The following is a 17,018-nucleotide window of genomic DNA, read 5'->3' as shown; positions in this document are numbered from 1 at the left end:
ATTTTTGCCACGAGCCACTGTTCTTGTGAGTGTGGAGCCGTTTCCTGCAGGATAAATAAACTTTGTTAATTTCTCCATTTAAAGCAGCCTGGATTTGTCAGAGTTTGCAAAAGCTGCAAAGAAGAAGCTGCAGTCGGTAAGACGTTTTTACATGGGATTTGTTTCCCGTGACATTTACAGTGTAGCCTCTTCTTCATCTGCTGTTTATTCTTTAGGAAACAGAAGTGCTAATTCTGCTTACTTTGCCGTAGCTAAGCAACCATCAGTTTGAAGAGCTGGCCATGGATGTTTATGATGAAGTCGACAGAAGAGAAACGGATGCAGGTTGAATTACAAGAACTGTTTTAAAAAAAATAATTTTTTAAAAATCACACTGTCTATAAACCTCTTTTACATTTTATTTAAACATTATGTGCGTCTTGCTTTTTTCAGTGTGGCTGGCCACTCAGAACCACAGCACGCTGGTAACAGACACCACAGTTGTTCCTTTTCTGCCTGTCAATCCTGAGTACTCATCTACCAGAAACCAGGCAAGTGCTGTCACCTTATGTCCTCATGTTATAACTTCACTTCTTTGTGTGCGACTAGTAGATTTGGTAATTGGTTTGGTTTTAATCTATTTGCTTTCTCAGGGTCGTCAGAAATTGGCAAGGTTTAGTGCTCACGAATTTGCCACACTGGTCATCGATATTCTAACAGATGCTAAGCGACGGCAGTGGGGTAATTCCTGTGAAAGTCCCAAAGGTAGGACATGATTATTTTCCACTTGTAGCACATGTTAAATTCCCCTGCTAATCTGCTTTTGTTTTTTGGGCTATATTAAGTTTGTAAATGTCCTGCTTAGCATATGAACAGAAGAACATTTTCAAAAACCGCAAGCAGTGGGGGGGGAACCTAAATTTGTTGGCCTATAATAAGATGCAGAAAGTGTTTTCTTTGTAGTTCAATGTGGAGCGAAATATAGACAACGCTACGGTACACAGGCAACAATTAAAGTTTCAACCATGTGTGAAAAGGGGCTTAATAATGTCCTGCATGCTGCAACTCACAGAAAACCAAGAAAAATTGTAGGAGGTCACTATAAAGAATGCTGGGTGTTAGATTCAATCAATAAAAAGGGATTGAAACAGCTGCCCGTAGCCAGCACTGCTGTTTGATCCCTAGTCCTTTGATCTTTGGCTCTGCTTTCAGATAATGTGGAGCTGATCCTTCAGGGAATAGACGGTCACCACAACAGTGAGGGCCAAGATAATGACCAGCCAGATTACGACAGTGTGGCATCAGATGAAGAGCCGGTCCAAGAGGCAACATGTGGAGACAGCTGCAATGATGGAAGGACCAAGGTTAATGTCTCTTGAAGCCTGTTATTCCATTGCTTACTGTAGGCTTTACTTGTAATACAGATCAAATGAATCCCATCTTATGTCCGTATGCATGTTTCACTGCAGAGCTCAGAGTCTTCTGATCTGTCTGATGGACCAATCACAGTGCAAGAATTTATGGAGGTGAAGAGCGCCCTCACTGCATCAGAAGCCAAAATACAACAGCTTCTGAAAGTCAACTGTCACCTTAGTGAAGAGCTACGTTTGATGCAGAGCAAGGTTAGTTAAGACGCAAAAGTCGAGGTCACTTTATGTATCACATTGTCTCTGGTGTTTCTTGTTCTGGTTATAAATTGCATAATAATGTTGCTATTTAAACATAACATCCTGAAATTGTGTTTAACATGTAATGTTAGTATAACCCAACTCAGGGTTTATAGATGAGATGTATCACTGTCTTTACCCTAAAATGCTTTCTTAACTCTACACAGTCTTAAATGGTTTGTGTGTGTGTGTGTATGTATAGATAGAATCATACATTATTCAAAATGAAAAACAAAAGAAATGCTGGGTTTTTTTGTTTTGTTTTTTATTTTGTCTTCAAGACTGAGGTAACTGTAAATTTTGTAAATTTGAGCTTTGTGACTTGGCATGTTATCATAGCAGCCATCAGAACATGGGTACACCGTGGTCATAAAGTCATGGACATGGTTAACAACGATACTCAGGTAGCTATGGTGTTTAAATGATGGTCATTTGGTACTAAAGGGTCCGAAGTGTGCAGAGAAAATAGCTCCCACAACATTTCACCACCACCACCTGCCTGAACAGTTGTTCTTCGAATCGTTCATACCAAATTCTGACCCTATCATCCAAATGTCACAGCAGAAATTGAGACTCATCACAGGTCACAGGTCAATTTTCTCTTGTCCAGTTTAGGTGAGCCTGTGCAAGTTACCTGCTCTAAGCTCACAGGAGTTATGTATGGTGTGGTCTTCTGCTGCTGTAGCCCATCTGCTTCAAGATTCCACCTGTTGTTCTTCTTCTGCACACGCTGGTTATAATAAGTGGTTCTTTGAGTTAATGTTGACTTCCTGTTAGGCTGGCTGATTAGATATTTTGTGTTAATAAGCAGTTAGATGTAACTGAAAATCATTTAAGGAAGTCATGCTGTTGTTTTTTTGTGAACAGAGAAAATGGCTACAATGTGTCTGGATGCATTAAGATTCCTGTGACAAGGATAGCAGATTTCAAATTGCAAAGCAGTATTTTATGTTATAGATGTTTGTGATGTAAACTCAAATCCTATGTCAGATCTTAAAAGGCAACCCACAGAGGACATTTTGCTCCATAGCATAAATCTGCAATGATTATTTAGGAACCACCTAAATGCAGAAAAATAACTGGAGTTAGCTTTTTCCATTACACAAATGTCAGCAAGTTAGGTTCCTGACTTGTAGACCCACAACCCACAACTGTCTAATTTATACTATTTATTTCAGGCATGCCACATCACTCACTTCCTCATATCTTGGTATTTTGAAAGTCCCTCTTTTCCCCGGTGGGGAAACATGCACATTTTTACAGTTCTACGTGCTTTTGGGAAATAATCGTGTTTACTATTCCCTTCCCTTCTCTCTGGTAGAAAAGTAGCAGAGCCGAACAAAAAGCCTGTGGATGTAGAGACTGAAGTGCAACAAAATCAGTCAACAAAGGCTTTTTTTTTTTTTTGTTGTTGTTGTTGTTAGAGAAAATATATACATTCAAGTTCTTACAATACTGATGATAATAGGGAAAAACTGTTTCTCTATAACTGCATTTTCTAATGTAATTTGTGTTATATGTTACATCAGTCATTGTTGCACTCAGAAACATAAACTAAAGCAAAGGACAAAATTGTAGACAACCCAGTTTTTGTGCGGTCTGTACCCCTTGTGCTTCATCAGAATCCCAGGTTTATTTTATTGATGCCTCTCAACTTTACCTTGGGTATGTCTCATAGTTTTAAATATTGACTTGATGTGCTTACTTTTGCATAGTAATACCTACTTTTTGTTTCTTGAAGCTGTTGTTTTTTCAGAGTGTAAGCACTGTTTGTGTAAATAAGGGCAACCCCCTCTGTGGCACTTTATCAGGGGGTGTTGCACTTCAAGATCTGTGGTGTTTTTTTGTTTTTTTTTTCTTGTTTGTTTGTTTTTTCAACATACATTGTCAGCATTTCATTTGTCAAGGAAGCAAGCCTTTTGTTGTTTGAAGGACCTTGAGCAGAAACAAGAACAAAACAGAGATGAAGATAAGTTGAACCTTATCCGAATAGCTTCCCACCTGGAGGCCTAGCTGTAATCTACTCTATTATTGGTGCCGCGCCCGGCTTTTGTGTGGAGATCAGCTCACAGTTAAGAGTCAAATTGAAAGATGTTTTTGTTCTCTACAGCTGAATTCCCTGCAGACTGAAAACACAACACTGCGATGGCAAACCCCCAGCGGACAGCAACAACCCCAGGGCCTCTTTGGTCGACAGCAACCTCGCGGAGGCCGCGCCAGGTCCATGTATGAGACGGGCTCTACTCCAAGGCAGTACCCCCACCGAGTTGACACAGCTCGGCATGACGATGGAGTCATTTTACAACCCTTCCCTACCAATGTAAGCACAGGAGTACCACTGTTTTCATTCTTAATTTACCAAAGTGGTGATGCCTGGCTTGGGGCTGGTGTTGTTGTTTTTTTTTATATTCATTCATTCATTCATTCATTGCATCTCAATAGAGTATGCTCAACTTGGTTTGACCCCTTTCTAGATTGGTAGGGGTCCTTTGGGGACGGCTGCTTCCTCCCTTCCTACCTTCCCCTCTTCCCTCTCCTGGTCGTGGGATGAGAGATCTCGAAGGGTTAAGTACTGAAAATTCCCGCGGCTCAGAGGCAGCCCCAGGGGACGGTGAAAACTGTCCTCTTTGACCCCACAGTCTTCTCTCCTGACCTGTGTCTATAAACTGCCTTTTCTCAGCATCTCCTGCCTGCATGCATGCACTGCAGTGCCTCTGCTACAGTTCAGTTTCTGAGCACCCCAGCTTCTCATTGTCAAAAGTGCTGACATGTTGCATCAGAGATGGCTGCTTGAATAATCCGACAGCTGAATCCAGTATATGTGAAAGATGTATAACGGATCACCACAGTGTGCTTTTTAGGGATAACTTTCTGATAAAACAGAGGACAGTTGACATCTTCGCGTCTACTAATCGCATCCTGGGCAGTGCAGCTGTGCTCCGCCACATGAACTGATTGTATCGTTTCTGCCTTTTTTTCTCTTCACAGTGAGATGCCTTAATAATAATGAGATCACAGGTTTGATTTTAGAATTGCATGTTTCTAATTTCTGTGCGGCCACATTTGCTGCTGTGATAACTTATCTAACTAATCACATACAGTATATACTGTGTTTGATTGACTGTTGTCCTCTGACATTCCTACAGGGCTGTAGTCTGGAAGGACAGAGTACAGTGCTGGAGAATGACTATGACACTACACCCAATCACTCTGAAATGGAGGAGAGTGGGTAAGATCTTCTTCTGTTAACTGTTGATTTTAAAGACTAAAACACCATTTTCTCTGTATAGGTTTAAAATGAAGGCCACTTTGATCACAAATACAGGGAGTGCAGAATTATTAGGCAAGTTGTATTTTTGAGGACTAATTTTATTATTGAACAACAACCATGTTCTCAATGAACCCAAAAAATTCATTAATATCAAAGCTAAATGTTTTTGGAAGTAGATTTTAGTTTGTTTTTAGTTTGAGCTATTTTAGGGGGATATCTGTGTGTGCAGGTGACTATTACTGTGCATAATTATTAGGCAACTTAACAAAAAACAAATATATACCCATTTCAATTATTTATTTTTACCAGTGAAACCAATATAACATCTCCACATTCACAAATATACATTTCTGACATTCAAAAACAAAACAAAAACAAATCAGCAACCAATATAGCCACCTTTCTTTGCAAGGACACTCAAAAGCCTGCCATCCATGGATTCTGTCAGTGTTTTGATCTGTTCACCGTCAACATTGCGTGCAGCAGCAACCACAGCCTCCCAGACACTATTCAGAGAGGTGTACTGTTTTCCCTCCTTGTAAATCTCACATTTGATGATGGACCACAGGTTCTCAATGGGGTTCAGATCAGGTGAACAAGGAGGCCATATCATTAGTTTTTCTTCTTTTATACCCTTTCTTGCCAGCCACGCTGTGGAGTACTTGGACGCGTGTGATGGAGCATTGTCCTGCATGAAAATCATGTTTTTCTTGAAGGATGCAGACTTCTTCCTGTACCACTGCTTGAAGAAGGTGTCTTCCAGAAACTGGCAGTAGGACTGGGAGTTGAGCTTGACTCCATCCTCAACCCGAAAAGGCCCCACAAGCTCATCTTTGATGATACCAGCCCAAACCAGTACTCCACCTCCACCTTGCTGGCGTCTGAGTCGGACTGGAGCTCTCTGCCCTTTACCAATCCAGCCACGGGCCCATCCATCTGGCCCATCAAGACTCACTCTCATTTCATCAGTCCATAAAACCTTAGAAAAACCAGTCTTGAGATATTTCTTGGCCCAGTCTTGACGTTTCAGCTTGTGTGTCTTGTTCAGTGGTGGTCGTCTTTCAGCCTTTCTTACCTTGGCCATGTCTCTGAGTATTGCACACCTTGTGCTTTTGGGCACTCCAGTGATGTTGCAGCTCTGAAATATGGCCAAACTGGTGGCAAGTGGCATCTTGGCAGCTGCACGCTTGACTTTTCTCAGTTCATGGGCAGTTATTTTGCGCCTTGGTTTTTCCACACGCTTCTTGCGACCCTGTTGACTATTTTGAATGAAACGCTTGATTGTTCGACGATCACGCTTCAGAAGCTTTGCAATTTTGAGACTGCTGCATCCCTCTGCAAGATATCTCACTATTTTTGACTTTTCTGAGCCTGTCAAGTCCTTCTTTTGACCCATTTTGCCAAAGGAAAGAACGTTGCCTAATAATTATGCACACCTGATATAGGGTGTTGATGTCATTAGACCACACCCCTTCTCATTACAGAGATGCACATCACCTAATATGCTTAATTGGTAGTAGGCTTTCAAGCCTATACAGCTTGGAGTAAGACAACATGCATGAAGAGGATGATGTGGACAAAATACTCATTTGCCTAATAATTCTGCACTCCCTGTATAAAACATCAAAGAAGCCCCTTTGCAAGATTTGCTTACTCTCTCCTGAAAGAAGTGCACGCATCACATTTTTTTAATATACCAACTGTTCAAAGCAAGCACGGTGGCACAGTGGTTAGCACTGTTGCCGCACAGCAAGAAGGTCCTGAGTTCAATTCCAACATCAGGCCGGGGTCTTTCTGTGTGGAGTTTGCATGTTCTCCCCGTGTTTGCGTGGGTTCCCTCCGGGTACTCCGGCTTCCTCCCACCGTCCAAAGACATGCAGCTTGTGGGGATAGGTTAATTGGATAATCCAAATTGCCACTAGGTGTGAATGTGCGAATGAATGTGAGTGCGACTGGTTGTCTGTCCCTGTGTGTTGGCCCTGCGACAGACTGGCGACCTGTCCAGGGTGTACCCTGCCTCTCGCCCTATGAAAGCTGGGATAGGCTCCAGCGCCCCCCGCAACCCTGAAAAGGAAAAGCGGAAGCGAATGGATGGATGGATGTTCAAAGCAAAAGGAACAAGTTATGGAAAAAAAAAAGTATAAGCCTTTCCCCCTGTTTCTTGTCTCGAGACATGACAGTATTGATGGAGCCAAAGCTTACAAAGTTAAAGGTCACAGGAATGGAGAACGGGAAGCCAGATGTGGATTAGTTTTGACAGGTGTTTAGGAAAAAAAACGGCTTTGAGCCATTCAGCCTGCCTGCACGGTTCAATGAAATAATATACAGTTCCCAAAAATATTTTGACATATAAACCAAATTCTAACATTTATGAATTTAGATAAGATTAACCTTATTTTAAAGAAAAAATAGGAGTGAATCTAATTAAGTAAGGGTATACTACTTGTTAAGAAATGTTCTAGTCTCTTGAGAGGCAGCTGAGGACCGCCACAACAGCGACCCGGTCAGCCTGCCCAATGGAAAATGGGAGATTAGGAGCAACTGAACTTTCAAAATAAGAGCAAGGGGATTTTCCACTAATAAAGCCACTGCATTATTCCCACCAATTATGAAAAAATGGCATTAAATTGCAGGATGTGTAGTACCAGTCAAAAGCTTCACCGTTCAAGCGAAGTCTGTCGGGAAACACTGCACCCACCTACTGGCTTCACTACAGATCAGTTATTTAGAATATTGTCCTCTGTAATTTATCGTCCTTTAGCTTTTAGAAGCCTGACCCTGACTTTAGCCTGAAGTCAACCAGTTTCTGTAAAAAGCTGTTTCTTTCAAAGTAGAGTTTTTCTTTTATCCAAACTCCACCCAACAGGTACTTTTGAGGTCAACTCTCTGTGTGATACTTTTTGTTTTCATCTTGATTTCATTATCCTCTTCAAAAGATCCACCTTTGTTGTATAATTCATTGTTTGGTGGGTTCTTTAAGTAACACTCTTGTAAGAAGATCAGTTGTCAGTTCTCTGTTTTTATTTGTAGCAGCCCTCTTGCTGCCTCTGAAGCAGCCCACCAGCAGGAGGAGGGCGAGGAGGATGCCACCCTGCCTTGCACAGAGGACGTCATCTGTAAAACGGAGCAGATCACTAAGAACATCCAGGAGCTTCTGAGAGCTGCCCAGGAGACCAAACATGAAAGGTATTGAGCAGTTATATGAATAACATGTAATGTGATATTTATACAAAATGAGCCAAGTTATATTTCAAAAACATCTGAAATTTCTAGCTATTCAAAATAAAATCTTTTCACCCGATGCACTGTGAACCTCAGTTTTTCCACCGTCTGGCTCAGATTCCGTGCTTGTATTTCTGTCATTCTGCCTGATATGTTTAAGAGCTGACTTTGCCCAGGTGCTTTTAGGTCAGTGGTTTTTTTAAAAGTTGTGTATAGGGCCTTGGCCTGGATGATGCCAGCTTGCATCCTAAGGAACTAAAAGTCTCCTTATTTTCACCTGAGTTGCAGAGTGAATACAGTTACTCACATATTGGTGATAACCAAGCAGCACTCTGATTTCCAGCCCTGTTTAGGATCCCTCTGTGTGAGTCTAAGGAGTGTGGGTCTTAGGTCTGTCAATGCACCTAACAGGAAACAAACAGCACATGATCTTATTTTCCCCTGTGGTTTGCCAAGTCCACAGTAGTTACTTGTTTATTAATAATTTCTTTATTATTTTTACTGTAGGTTTTTTTTTTTTTTTTTTTTTAACTGTTCCACACTGCTACCCGTTTTCCTTTTTGTAGGTTATTGCTTACATTGTCCCCCTTTTTCTTTTGTGTAAATATCTTGAGATTAACAATGTTTCCCATCTAGCTCCAGGGATATGAGCAGCTACATGGTTAAATGCTGCTGAACTTCCGTGTCGCTTCTAGAAACACTAGCTGGTACTAAAATAATAGTTCATATTTTATTAATGAACTAGAGCCATTGTCTCTCTGGGATGGGAAGTTGTAAATAAGAACGGTGGAAAGTATAACGCACAACAGCCGTGTGAACCAGCACGATTCTGCTCGACTAAACTGGCATACAACCTCTCAACTGAAGCAGTGTGTAAACAAACAAGGACAGGCTGCTGGTGCTAGCATGTTAGCACTGCCTACGTTAGTCATGTGGGTGCACAACAATCAGACTGTATATGTGTGTACACATTTGAGTGACATAAAAAAATTTGGTTCGATTATTGAAAAATGCGTTTCATTCAAATGGCTTTAAAAGATAAATTACATACATCGACTGTTTCGGTCTGTTCACATTTTTAAGACGTGCTGCTGATCAAGGCAGCAGATTTTAAAATGGTGTTAAATAAATGTCCTTCGTGGTGTGGCCCTGCCCAGAAATGCCATTCACTGCTTTCATAGAACAGAAAGGTGCCAAGTATTGTTTTTAAATGATCGCTTATTCTTTATTTATTTACTGTACAACTTTGAAAACAGTTGAATGAAATCCTAAATAGCCAAACACTATTACACCCCGTTGCTCTTTTTGATCGTTTTGAGAAAGGTTTGTGGAAAAAAATTTCACCCATTCATCCTTCTTGTCTCCTCCTACTGCAGCTTTCTGCCTTGCTCTGAAAAAATCTGCATGGCTGTGACAGAGATGGCTGCCCTGTTTCCCAAGGTAAGATGAGCAGCTCAGTGTCCAATGGAACAATTTGCTTTGTCTGACAACAGCTGAAGGCAGTTGTTTCCACACATGAACTCCTGAAAATGTCAGGAGAATAAGGTTGGGACATTGTCAGAAGCGGCACTTTATCACACGTAGCACGCAACAGGATATAATCTTTATTAAGCCAAATACTCTTTGAGGGTGTTGCTTGAGTGAAACTCGCTATATTCTCACATCAGACGGACTTTGTAATAGAGACCCAACAGAGTAAAGAGTGCTTAATGTCTGATCGAACCAGATCTGACATTTTGTTCTCATAGCTTGGCTGGATGTGTGAAAGCAGCTTAAAATTATTTGTCCAGATAGGTGGCACCTGCTTGTTACATAGCTTGTATTGGATCTTGTTTTACCATCTCAATATTTACCTTGTTGTAGTCTCATAGAAATCCAGTGCCTGCCTAGCACATAAAGTGATTACGAACGCTTTCATGTCCTCGCCTTATCAAATCTCCTTCCCTCCTCCCTTCAGAGGCCGTCCTCAGAGACAGTGCGAGGGTCTCTGTGTCTGCTGACTTCAAGCGCTAGCCGGCTCCACAGAGAGTGCCAGAAGGCTGCAGAACACAACCTCAGCCCGTCAGACATCCAGCTGGTCACTCAGCAGGTCATTCAGTGCGCCTATGACATAGCCAAAGCTGCCAAACAACTTGTTACTGTGACAACCAAAGAAAACAACAACTAATTAAACTCCAAAGACACTCCCAATGCGCCAAACATACAGCATATAAATGATGTTAATCAATGGTTTCCCTTCCCCCCCATATTAATCAGTGTAAGCTTTTGTGTACATTCCTAGAGGTGGAGAAAAAAATATAACATGCAAAATCATAGCTCAATCAAAAGCTTTATTTATTTTGTTTTTATACCATGGTAATAAAAAGTGTGTGTATATATACGGGGGGGGGGGAATACTTGTTCTTTACCTCACAGATTGAATCTATTCAGTTTCCAGAAGTGCAGTGTTGCCTGTGTATATAAAAGCAATTAGAACAAACAGTTTTGCATTATCCGTTTCCTTCTAGAGGACACCATCAGTCATTAGCTGTGCTCACTGAGGTCCGCTTTCTGGTACTCATAGACGATCATGTCTTACCTAGCAGCAATGATCAGAACAGATGAGCTACTCCAATCACAATGTTTGTTTTTCTTTAAGAGGCAGTTACAGTGTTCATTGTTCTTGAATCATTGTGGTGTTGCTTGCTTAAAGTTCAATTGTTTGTTCAGTAAGCCAACTGTGATTATAAAAGCAGCTTCAGTGTATCGAGCACCGTGTGAGTGTCCAGACTTTCAGCCCATCCAGCAACTCCAGCAGTTTCAGTCCATCTGCGGGTTGAAACAATGTTTATAAGTAAAGTATCAATAGTTTTTTGGGGTTTTTTCTTTTTTGAGTTATAATGTTACAGCCATACTTAAGATGGTGTGTGTGTGTGTGTGTGTGTGCGCGTGTGTGTGTGTGTGCGTGTGTGTGCGTGTGTGTGCGTGTGTGTGTGTGTGCGTGCGTGCGTGTGTGCGTGCGTGTGCGTGTGTGCGTGTGTGTGTGTGCGTGTGTGTGTGTGTGTGTGTGTGTGTGTGTGTGTGTGTGAGCGTTGGCCTCAGTGGCCTGTGTGAAATCCATTTTGAATCAATTTTACTAGCGTTATGCAAATATGTGAGATGTATGTATCCATGTAATTCTTTATCAGAATAATCCAAATGCTATTCTATTTATAAACTGTATGTCATACCTCTAAGAAAATATCAATGTTTATTTTCATAAGCTTTGGTTTAACACGATGCTCGGCGCAGGCTAACGTTTTTGTTCTGAGGTCTGGGACGTCTCAGCCGGCAGTTAGTTATAGGAAACGTGTGGTCTGTTTATTTTAGTGTGGTGTTTTAACTCCAGTATTTTAGACGCTTCATGTGGTCGAGTATGTACCGCCTACGGCTTAGAGCCAATGATAATGTAATTGTACCCTCAGTTCTAGAATAGTTGTTGTAGAACACGGGTCTAATGTGACACTCACTGTGAGCCAGATGTGTTTGAACCAGGGGTGGAAGGAAAACTGGAATACGCTGCACGACAAGTGGACGGCAGGGTTGTGCTCTTATTGCAGGGTCCTTACTGTGCAATTTAAAGTGTAATGTAATTGGTGCTAGATAAAGAAAAAAGCAGATTAATTTATCACTGCTCAATTTCCTTAAAGAGGACTACCTGTTAGAATGCGTTAAAGAAAATCTAAAGCGCCTGTTTAACTGTAACCACAGCAGTATGAACATGCACGTTCATTTCTATCTAAAACTGCTTTCTTAGGTGGCTGGGTGAGGATTAAAAAGACATTTAGAAGTATCCTTAAAACGTCTTCAGTGCACATGAGTATACTGTTCACTTCTGGTTAGTTGCTTAAGTCTTCTTAGGTGTGTTTTTGACAGAATATTAAACTATTTGTCTAAGTCTGCATACTGGTTTTTTGTTTTGTTTTTTTTGTTTTAACAGTACGTGTCCGTTTTTCTACATTATAAAGAACTGAAACCCATCAGCAAAACTGTTCTCTGGTCTTACACTTTAAGAAATAAATGCATAATTAAAGAAGCACTGACTGCTCATTATCCAGACTCATTTCCAGAAAATGTGCCAGTTTTAGTAAGGACTGTAAAAGTGGGGAATGTTATTCCATTAAACTGTTATTTAATGGGATACTAAATATTTAAAAAAAAGTTTTCGTATTACTTAGTGTAGCTTGGCAGGCCACGAATGATATCAGTGTTAGAAATAAAGCTTTAAAACGTATAAAAAATACTGTTAAAAGTTTGAATTTTTTTGCCTTCCTGGACTCAATTGGACCCTTTGGTGGGCTGGTCTGGCCTCTGTACCCTATGTTTTACACCTTTGTCTTAAAGGAAGGCTAGGTTTTACTGAATAGCATGGTCTGATCTTACCTGGTCTGGTAGTAGAGCATTATGTAAAGGTGGTTACAGCAAACCTACGAAGGCTGTCTTTTAGAAAATAAATACCACTGCCATTCATCTCCTAAAAACCAGCCATAGTACCTCTGTGAACAAAATGTAACGCAAAGCAATTTAAGTAGCATATAAATACTTTTTAGACTGCCATTTTTTTTTAAAAGCACATAAACTACTGACTTTATAATGTTATAATGCACGTATTCAGTTACTTCCACCCTGGAGTCAAAACCGTCATTTAACTCCCTGTAACTTGGAGCCTGCCCTATCTGTGGTTCAAATCAATCCCTGCCTTAGGTATAATAAAGTCATTCATACCTCATCTTTTCTCCTCGTCTTATTTGTGTGTGTGTTGTGGACATACCGCGTGTTTTCACCAGGCTCGTGAATTATTTCCCACCTGTTGGTGAAGAGCGAAAGTGGCCGGTTGCGCTTCCCCACCCATCATAAGAACATAGTTCCGGGTTTTTCTCAGCCGAGAGCTGCTCGCTGCCGTTGCTCTTCTCCAAGCTCGCCAAGCTCATAAGGAAGGATCATGTCGCTTTTAATGGAAAATCAGTTCTGTGAACTGCCCCCTGACAAGGCGATCGACACGAAGACATTCCTGGACACCGTCTCTCATATCCCTGCGTTTTTTGGTGAGTGCAACTCCATCTGAAGTCATACAAAAACACGTAAGGTGACTTTGCGAGTTCCCTCGCGTCGCTACGGTGTCAGCCTTCGTACTTGGCTGAATTTTTTTTTTTTTTTTTTAAATTTTACGTCGTCTGACCACCTGAGCTTGGTTTTCACGTCGGGACGTGGTTATTTCACTTCAGAAATTGAGGTGTCGGGTCACGGGGACCATGTCAACCAGCTGCGGCCGTTTGGCCTATAGAGAAACTCTTTGTTGACTCTGTGAACAGAGCACACATTGCCCTCATTGTGACTTAACTGAAACTGTGCATTCACGGCATTTTTTTTTTTTTAGCTCTCTCTTTGTAAACAGCTGATTGGCATTCATCCCCTCCTCTGAGCCGGGGACATGTCAACTCATTCATATTTTATTGGCCCTGCTCTCAAATGTCTCGTTTCTTTTCCAGACTGCTTAGGATCAAAAGTGTTTTCAATCATCAAATCAGACATTAACGGCAATATAACGGTAAGATGCAGGCGGGCATATCTATTTGTGTTACTGTAAGCGATTTAAATTAGAGATAGGTTCAGCTCCGACATGCAAACTGAACTCAAATGTGCATTTTCAGAAAATTAGAGCGGTATATGTCACTAATCCCGCAAAGTACACCACCCTGGAGGACATTGTGGTGGCAGAGCGAGAGGCTCATGGAGCAGAGTGGCCTAAAATTGGAGCAACGTTAGCTCTGATGTGGCTGAAGAGGTAAGGACCTCCTGAACTCAAAGTTGTGTCATACTGTCTGTTCAACTTTCGTCTAGTGAAATGAAAGCCTTTATGTACTCCGTTTCTCCTGCAGGGGTCTCCGTTTCATCCAGATTCTGCTCCAGAGTTTGGCAGACGGGGACAGAGATGAGAACAACCCCAACCTCATTCGGGTTAATATCACAAAAGCCTATGAGCAGGCACTGAAGCGATACCACGGCTGGATTGTTCAAAAGATTTTTAATGTGAGTAACATGTGGAAGAAATTCATTGTTTCTTGTTGTGACACAACACAGACCACCCCAACCGCACCCAGACTGATAAGAATCGAGAACTGGTTTCAGATTGTGCAGTCCACTGCAATCGCCTCATGCTGGCGTGTTTTTCTCTACACTGCATAAAAATGCTTTCAGATTCATTACAACTGCGTTTCACTTTGAAGCGTTGTAACCTTAGGTGCCTCACCTTATGAGGCTGCACAGCATTTTTGTCTCTTGAGCCCATCCCTATGTTGTAGTCCCACATTTTGCAAGTGTCCCAAATCTTGTCGCCAGCACGACATCAAGAGGGAAAAATTGCAGTTAAGCTGTGGAGGTGATGGAACCTACCACAAAAAAAAGGAAATGCAGTTGGGGAAACTACGTCTAACAGAGGATGTTAGCAACTATGAGAATATGGCTGAAGTCTCATGTAACATTTTTAACTTATTGGTATAAGAAGGGATGTCAAATTCAGTTTACATTGTGGGCCACATACAGCCCTTTGTGATTTACATGCTTAATCCATGAGATGTTTTGATATGAGGGAAAAGAAGAACAATTTCAATAGGAAGTCTCAATTTTTCTACGTGATGGAGAATTGCTGCTGTAGTACATGACAGACGTCTGTCAGCATGACACCCTGGGCTCAAATTTTAATAAATAAATGTGTAGAATTACAGAAAAAGTTCAGTTAGCTCATTGCCCAGACTGCTCTGTAATTATAAACCTGAGAATCGACAGAAAATTACCTTGTTTTGTTTTTATTGTAGACCCACAGTAAAATCATACATTTCCATAGTAGATAGTGTAACCTTCTGTCATTTCATTGTATCTATTACTTAATTACTTTTGCATAACATGAATGGCCATGGTAGAGGTCTTTATCATTAGGAAAATCTGTCAAACTGAGTTAAAGTTTAAAATCCACACCCTCATTTACATTTCCAAAGCCGTCCAATGTGCCCTTGTTCACAAGCGGTCTCTAAACTGGGTGGGATCGTACGTATGTTTTAACAAAATGCCTCAGTTTTTTAAATGATAAAGAATTGAAAAATCCGTCTGCAAAGCTTTTGGGGCGTACACTGAAAGAAATAAATGCATAATTTTAAAAAAAGCACTGACAGGTGGTGAATTGGACTTTGCACTGCAATTTAAAAAAACAAAAAAAACAACTTTAGGTAATTTCTGACCTCCATGCCTTATGTTTGACACCCCTGGTATAGGTGATACAGTAGAAGTACAGGGAACACAGAAGTATACAAATATTAGATCAACTTTCCACTTCCTCTAACCTCCTTTGGCTTTTTATTGCATGTACTTTGCAAGGTAGTTAAGAAAGTGGCATTCAAATAAAATACAGCTGTTGCCAAACCCGTAACCTACAAACCTTTGAGTGTTTATTTAGTTTGGCAATGTCAAAATGTGTGTAATGTGTCCCACACAAACACTCTTTGCCCCACAAGTTGTTGTTACACTGTGGTCACCTTACTTGCAGCCCCCCCCTCCATGCTGTTCTGACATTGTGTGGAGATTCAGATAAAATGGGTGCATGGGTCTATTCTTCTACACAGAAAATTGATTAGGGATCAATAAAGGATAAACAATGAGACTCATAAGCAGGCTCAATAATGGCATTTGTGCCAACATAATCTTATCAATATTGTCTCCTGAGCTGATAAGGCTTTTGGTCCTGGGTTAATAGATTACATCAAAAGACAATCCACAGCAAAGCACTTTCATTACATGCTATATAATGTTGCATACATACACCCATCTTCATAGTTTTCATTAAAATCCATTTAACCTTTCAGTAAAACCAGCTTCTCCATCTTTTTTCGTTTTTGTTTCATAGGCTGCGTTACTTGCAGCTCCCTACAGATCAAACTTTCTGAAGGCTCTGTCGAAAGGAGAGGAAGTGAAAGAGGAGGACTGTCTGGCAAACATGCGTCAGTTCCTGGTTAATTACACAGCCACTATAGATGCCATCTACGAGATGTACACAAATCTAAATGCCGAGCTGGACTACACCGTTTGATGTCCCGGCACATGGCTGGACCGGACGCGCAGGAGTATCCTGCATCACTCTCAGGTTTCACAGACGTCCAGTTGTTTTTATTAGGACTGGGTTTTTTGTTTTTTTTTTGTTTGTTTTTTTTTTGTGTGTCCCTTCTTGGGTGGTATTTATTACTTTGATGATGCAGTAATCATTACTAGCACTGTGAATTTGCTCTCAAGATGATGCCTTAATAAAATGCAGTTTAAAGTCTTTTTTTTGTTTGTTGTTGTTATTTTATTTCAACTTACTACTGCAGCTTTTTATTTTAATTTTTGGGTGGGTTACTCCTTTAACAGACTTCTTCACCTTTAACTTTAGTTCCCGTCCATGTCTTACATTCAAATGTTCTCCACCTCCATCCATGAGCCTGGGAAATTATGTTTTACCATCCCATATTATTAGGTTTTTAAATTTAGGGATTTCAGAGTGCCTTGGTGTCACTGAACGAATGTTTTGAAAATATTAAATATAATAGAATATTAAATATATATATTCTCATCTATAAGTTCAACTGTAAAGAAAAGCTAGTAGAAGATTTTTTTTTCTTTTTAAATCCCTCTAAGGGCTTGGAGTTTGTGCTGTTATTGTTCAGCAGTAGGGTGTGACATGTGTAAGCTTTGTTTGCATTGTTGTGTTACCTGTTGTGTGAACCTGTAGTTCTAATTACGTGTCAACTGCTTTAAAACTTTTTTTTTTTGTCTGAAGCTGTTTTTCATTATGTCATACAGCCAAGTCATGTTCATGTGTTGACTCATTTATT

General features: G+C 40.7%; 2 protein-coding genes across 4 annotated transcripts in view; both read left to right on the top strand.

Moving 5' to 3' along the window:
- Positions 1-11,029, top strand: part of git2b (G protein-coupled receptor kinase interacting ArfGAP 2b) — a 22,206-nt gene extending 11,177 nt beyond the window's left edge. Inside the window, exons 9-20 of one of the 3 annotated variants that reach the window (XM_080876261.1) lie at positions 88-136; positions 252-324; positions 433-530; positions 633-744; positions 1,192-1,343; positions 1,449-1,601; positions 3,757-3,966; positions 4,121-4,210; positions 4,793-4,875; positions 7,948-8,103; positions 9,516-9,579; positions 10,097-11,029. In XM_080876261.1, the coding sequence (XP_080732387.1) occupies positions 88-136; positions 252-324; positions 433-530; positions 633-744; positions 1,192-1,343; positions 1,449-1,601; positions 3,757-3,966; positions 4,121-4,210; positions 4,793-4,875; positions 7,948-8,103; positions 9,516-9,579; positions 10,097-10,306 (1,450 nt within the window). In that variant the 3' untranslated portion in view covers positions 10,307-11,029. Of the gene's footprint in view, positions 1-84; positions 137-251; positions 325-432; positions 531-632; positions 745-1,191; positions 1,344-1,448; positions 1,602-3,756; positions 3,967-4,120; positions 4,211-4,792; positions 4,876-7,947; positions 8,104-9,515; positions 9,580-10,096 lie in introns of all 3 variants that reach the window. The other 2 variants (XM_080876260.1, XM_080876262.1) reach the window with 2 other exon arrangements.
- Positions 11,030-12,991: 1,962 nt separating this feature from the next.
- Positions 12,992-16,468, top strand: LOC308392912 (glycolipid transfer protein-like). Its single transcript, XM_080876265.1, has 5 exons — positions 12,992-13,202; positions 13,647-13,705; positions 13,809-13,942; positions 14,037-14,187; positions 16,055-16,468. Exons 1-5 carry the CDS (start codon positions 13,100-13,102, stop codon positions 16,235-16,237), a joined length of 630 nt encoding a protein of 209 aa, XP_080732391.1. The 5' UTR covers positions 12,992-13,099; the 3' UTR covers positions 16,238-16,468.
- Positions 16,469-17,018: the final 550 nt, after the last annotated feature.

Source organism: Rhamphochromis sp. 'chilingali', assembly GCF_963969265.1.
Source record: "Rhamphochromis sp. 'chilingali' genome assembly, chromosome: 2".
Taxonomy (NCBI): domain Eukaryota; kingdom Metazoa; phylum Chordata; class Actinopteri; order Cichliformes; family Cichlidae; genus Rhamphochromis; species Rhamphochromis sp. 'chilingali'.
This window is presented reverse-complemented; position numbering and strand designations above follow the sequence as displayed.

Bases quoted from the DNA above. Each gene is read 5' to 3' on its own strand.
- LOC308392912 (XM_080876265.1), top strand. From the start codon at position 13,100: ATGTCGCTTTTAATGGAAAATCAGTTCTGTGAACTGCCCCCTGACAAG. The intron at 13,943-14,036 runs GTAAGGACCTCC...TTTCTCCTGCAG, and splicing joins GCTCTGATGTGGCTGAAGAG to GGGTCTCCGTTTCATCCAGA. The intron at 14,188-16,054 runs GTGAGTAACATG...TTTGTTTCATAG, and splicing joins TTGTTCAAAAGATTTTTAAT to GCTGCGTTACTTGCAGCTCC.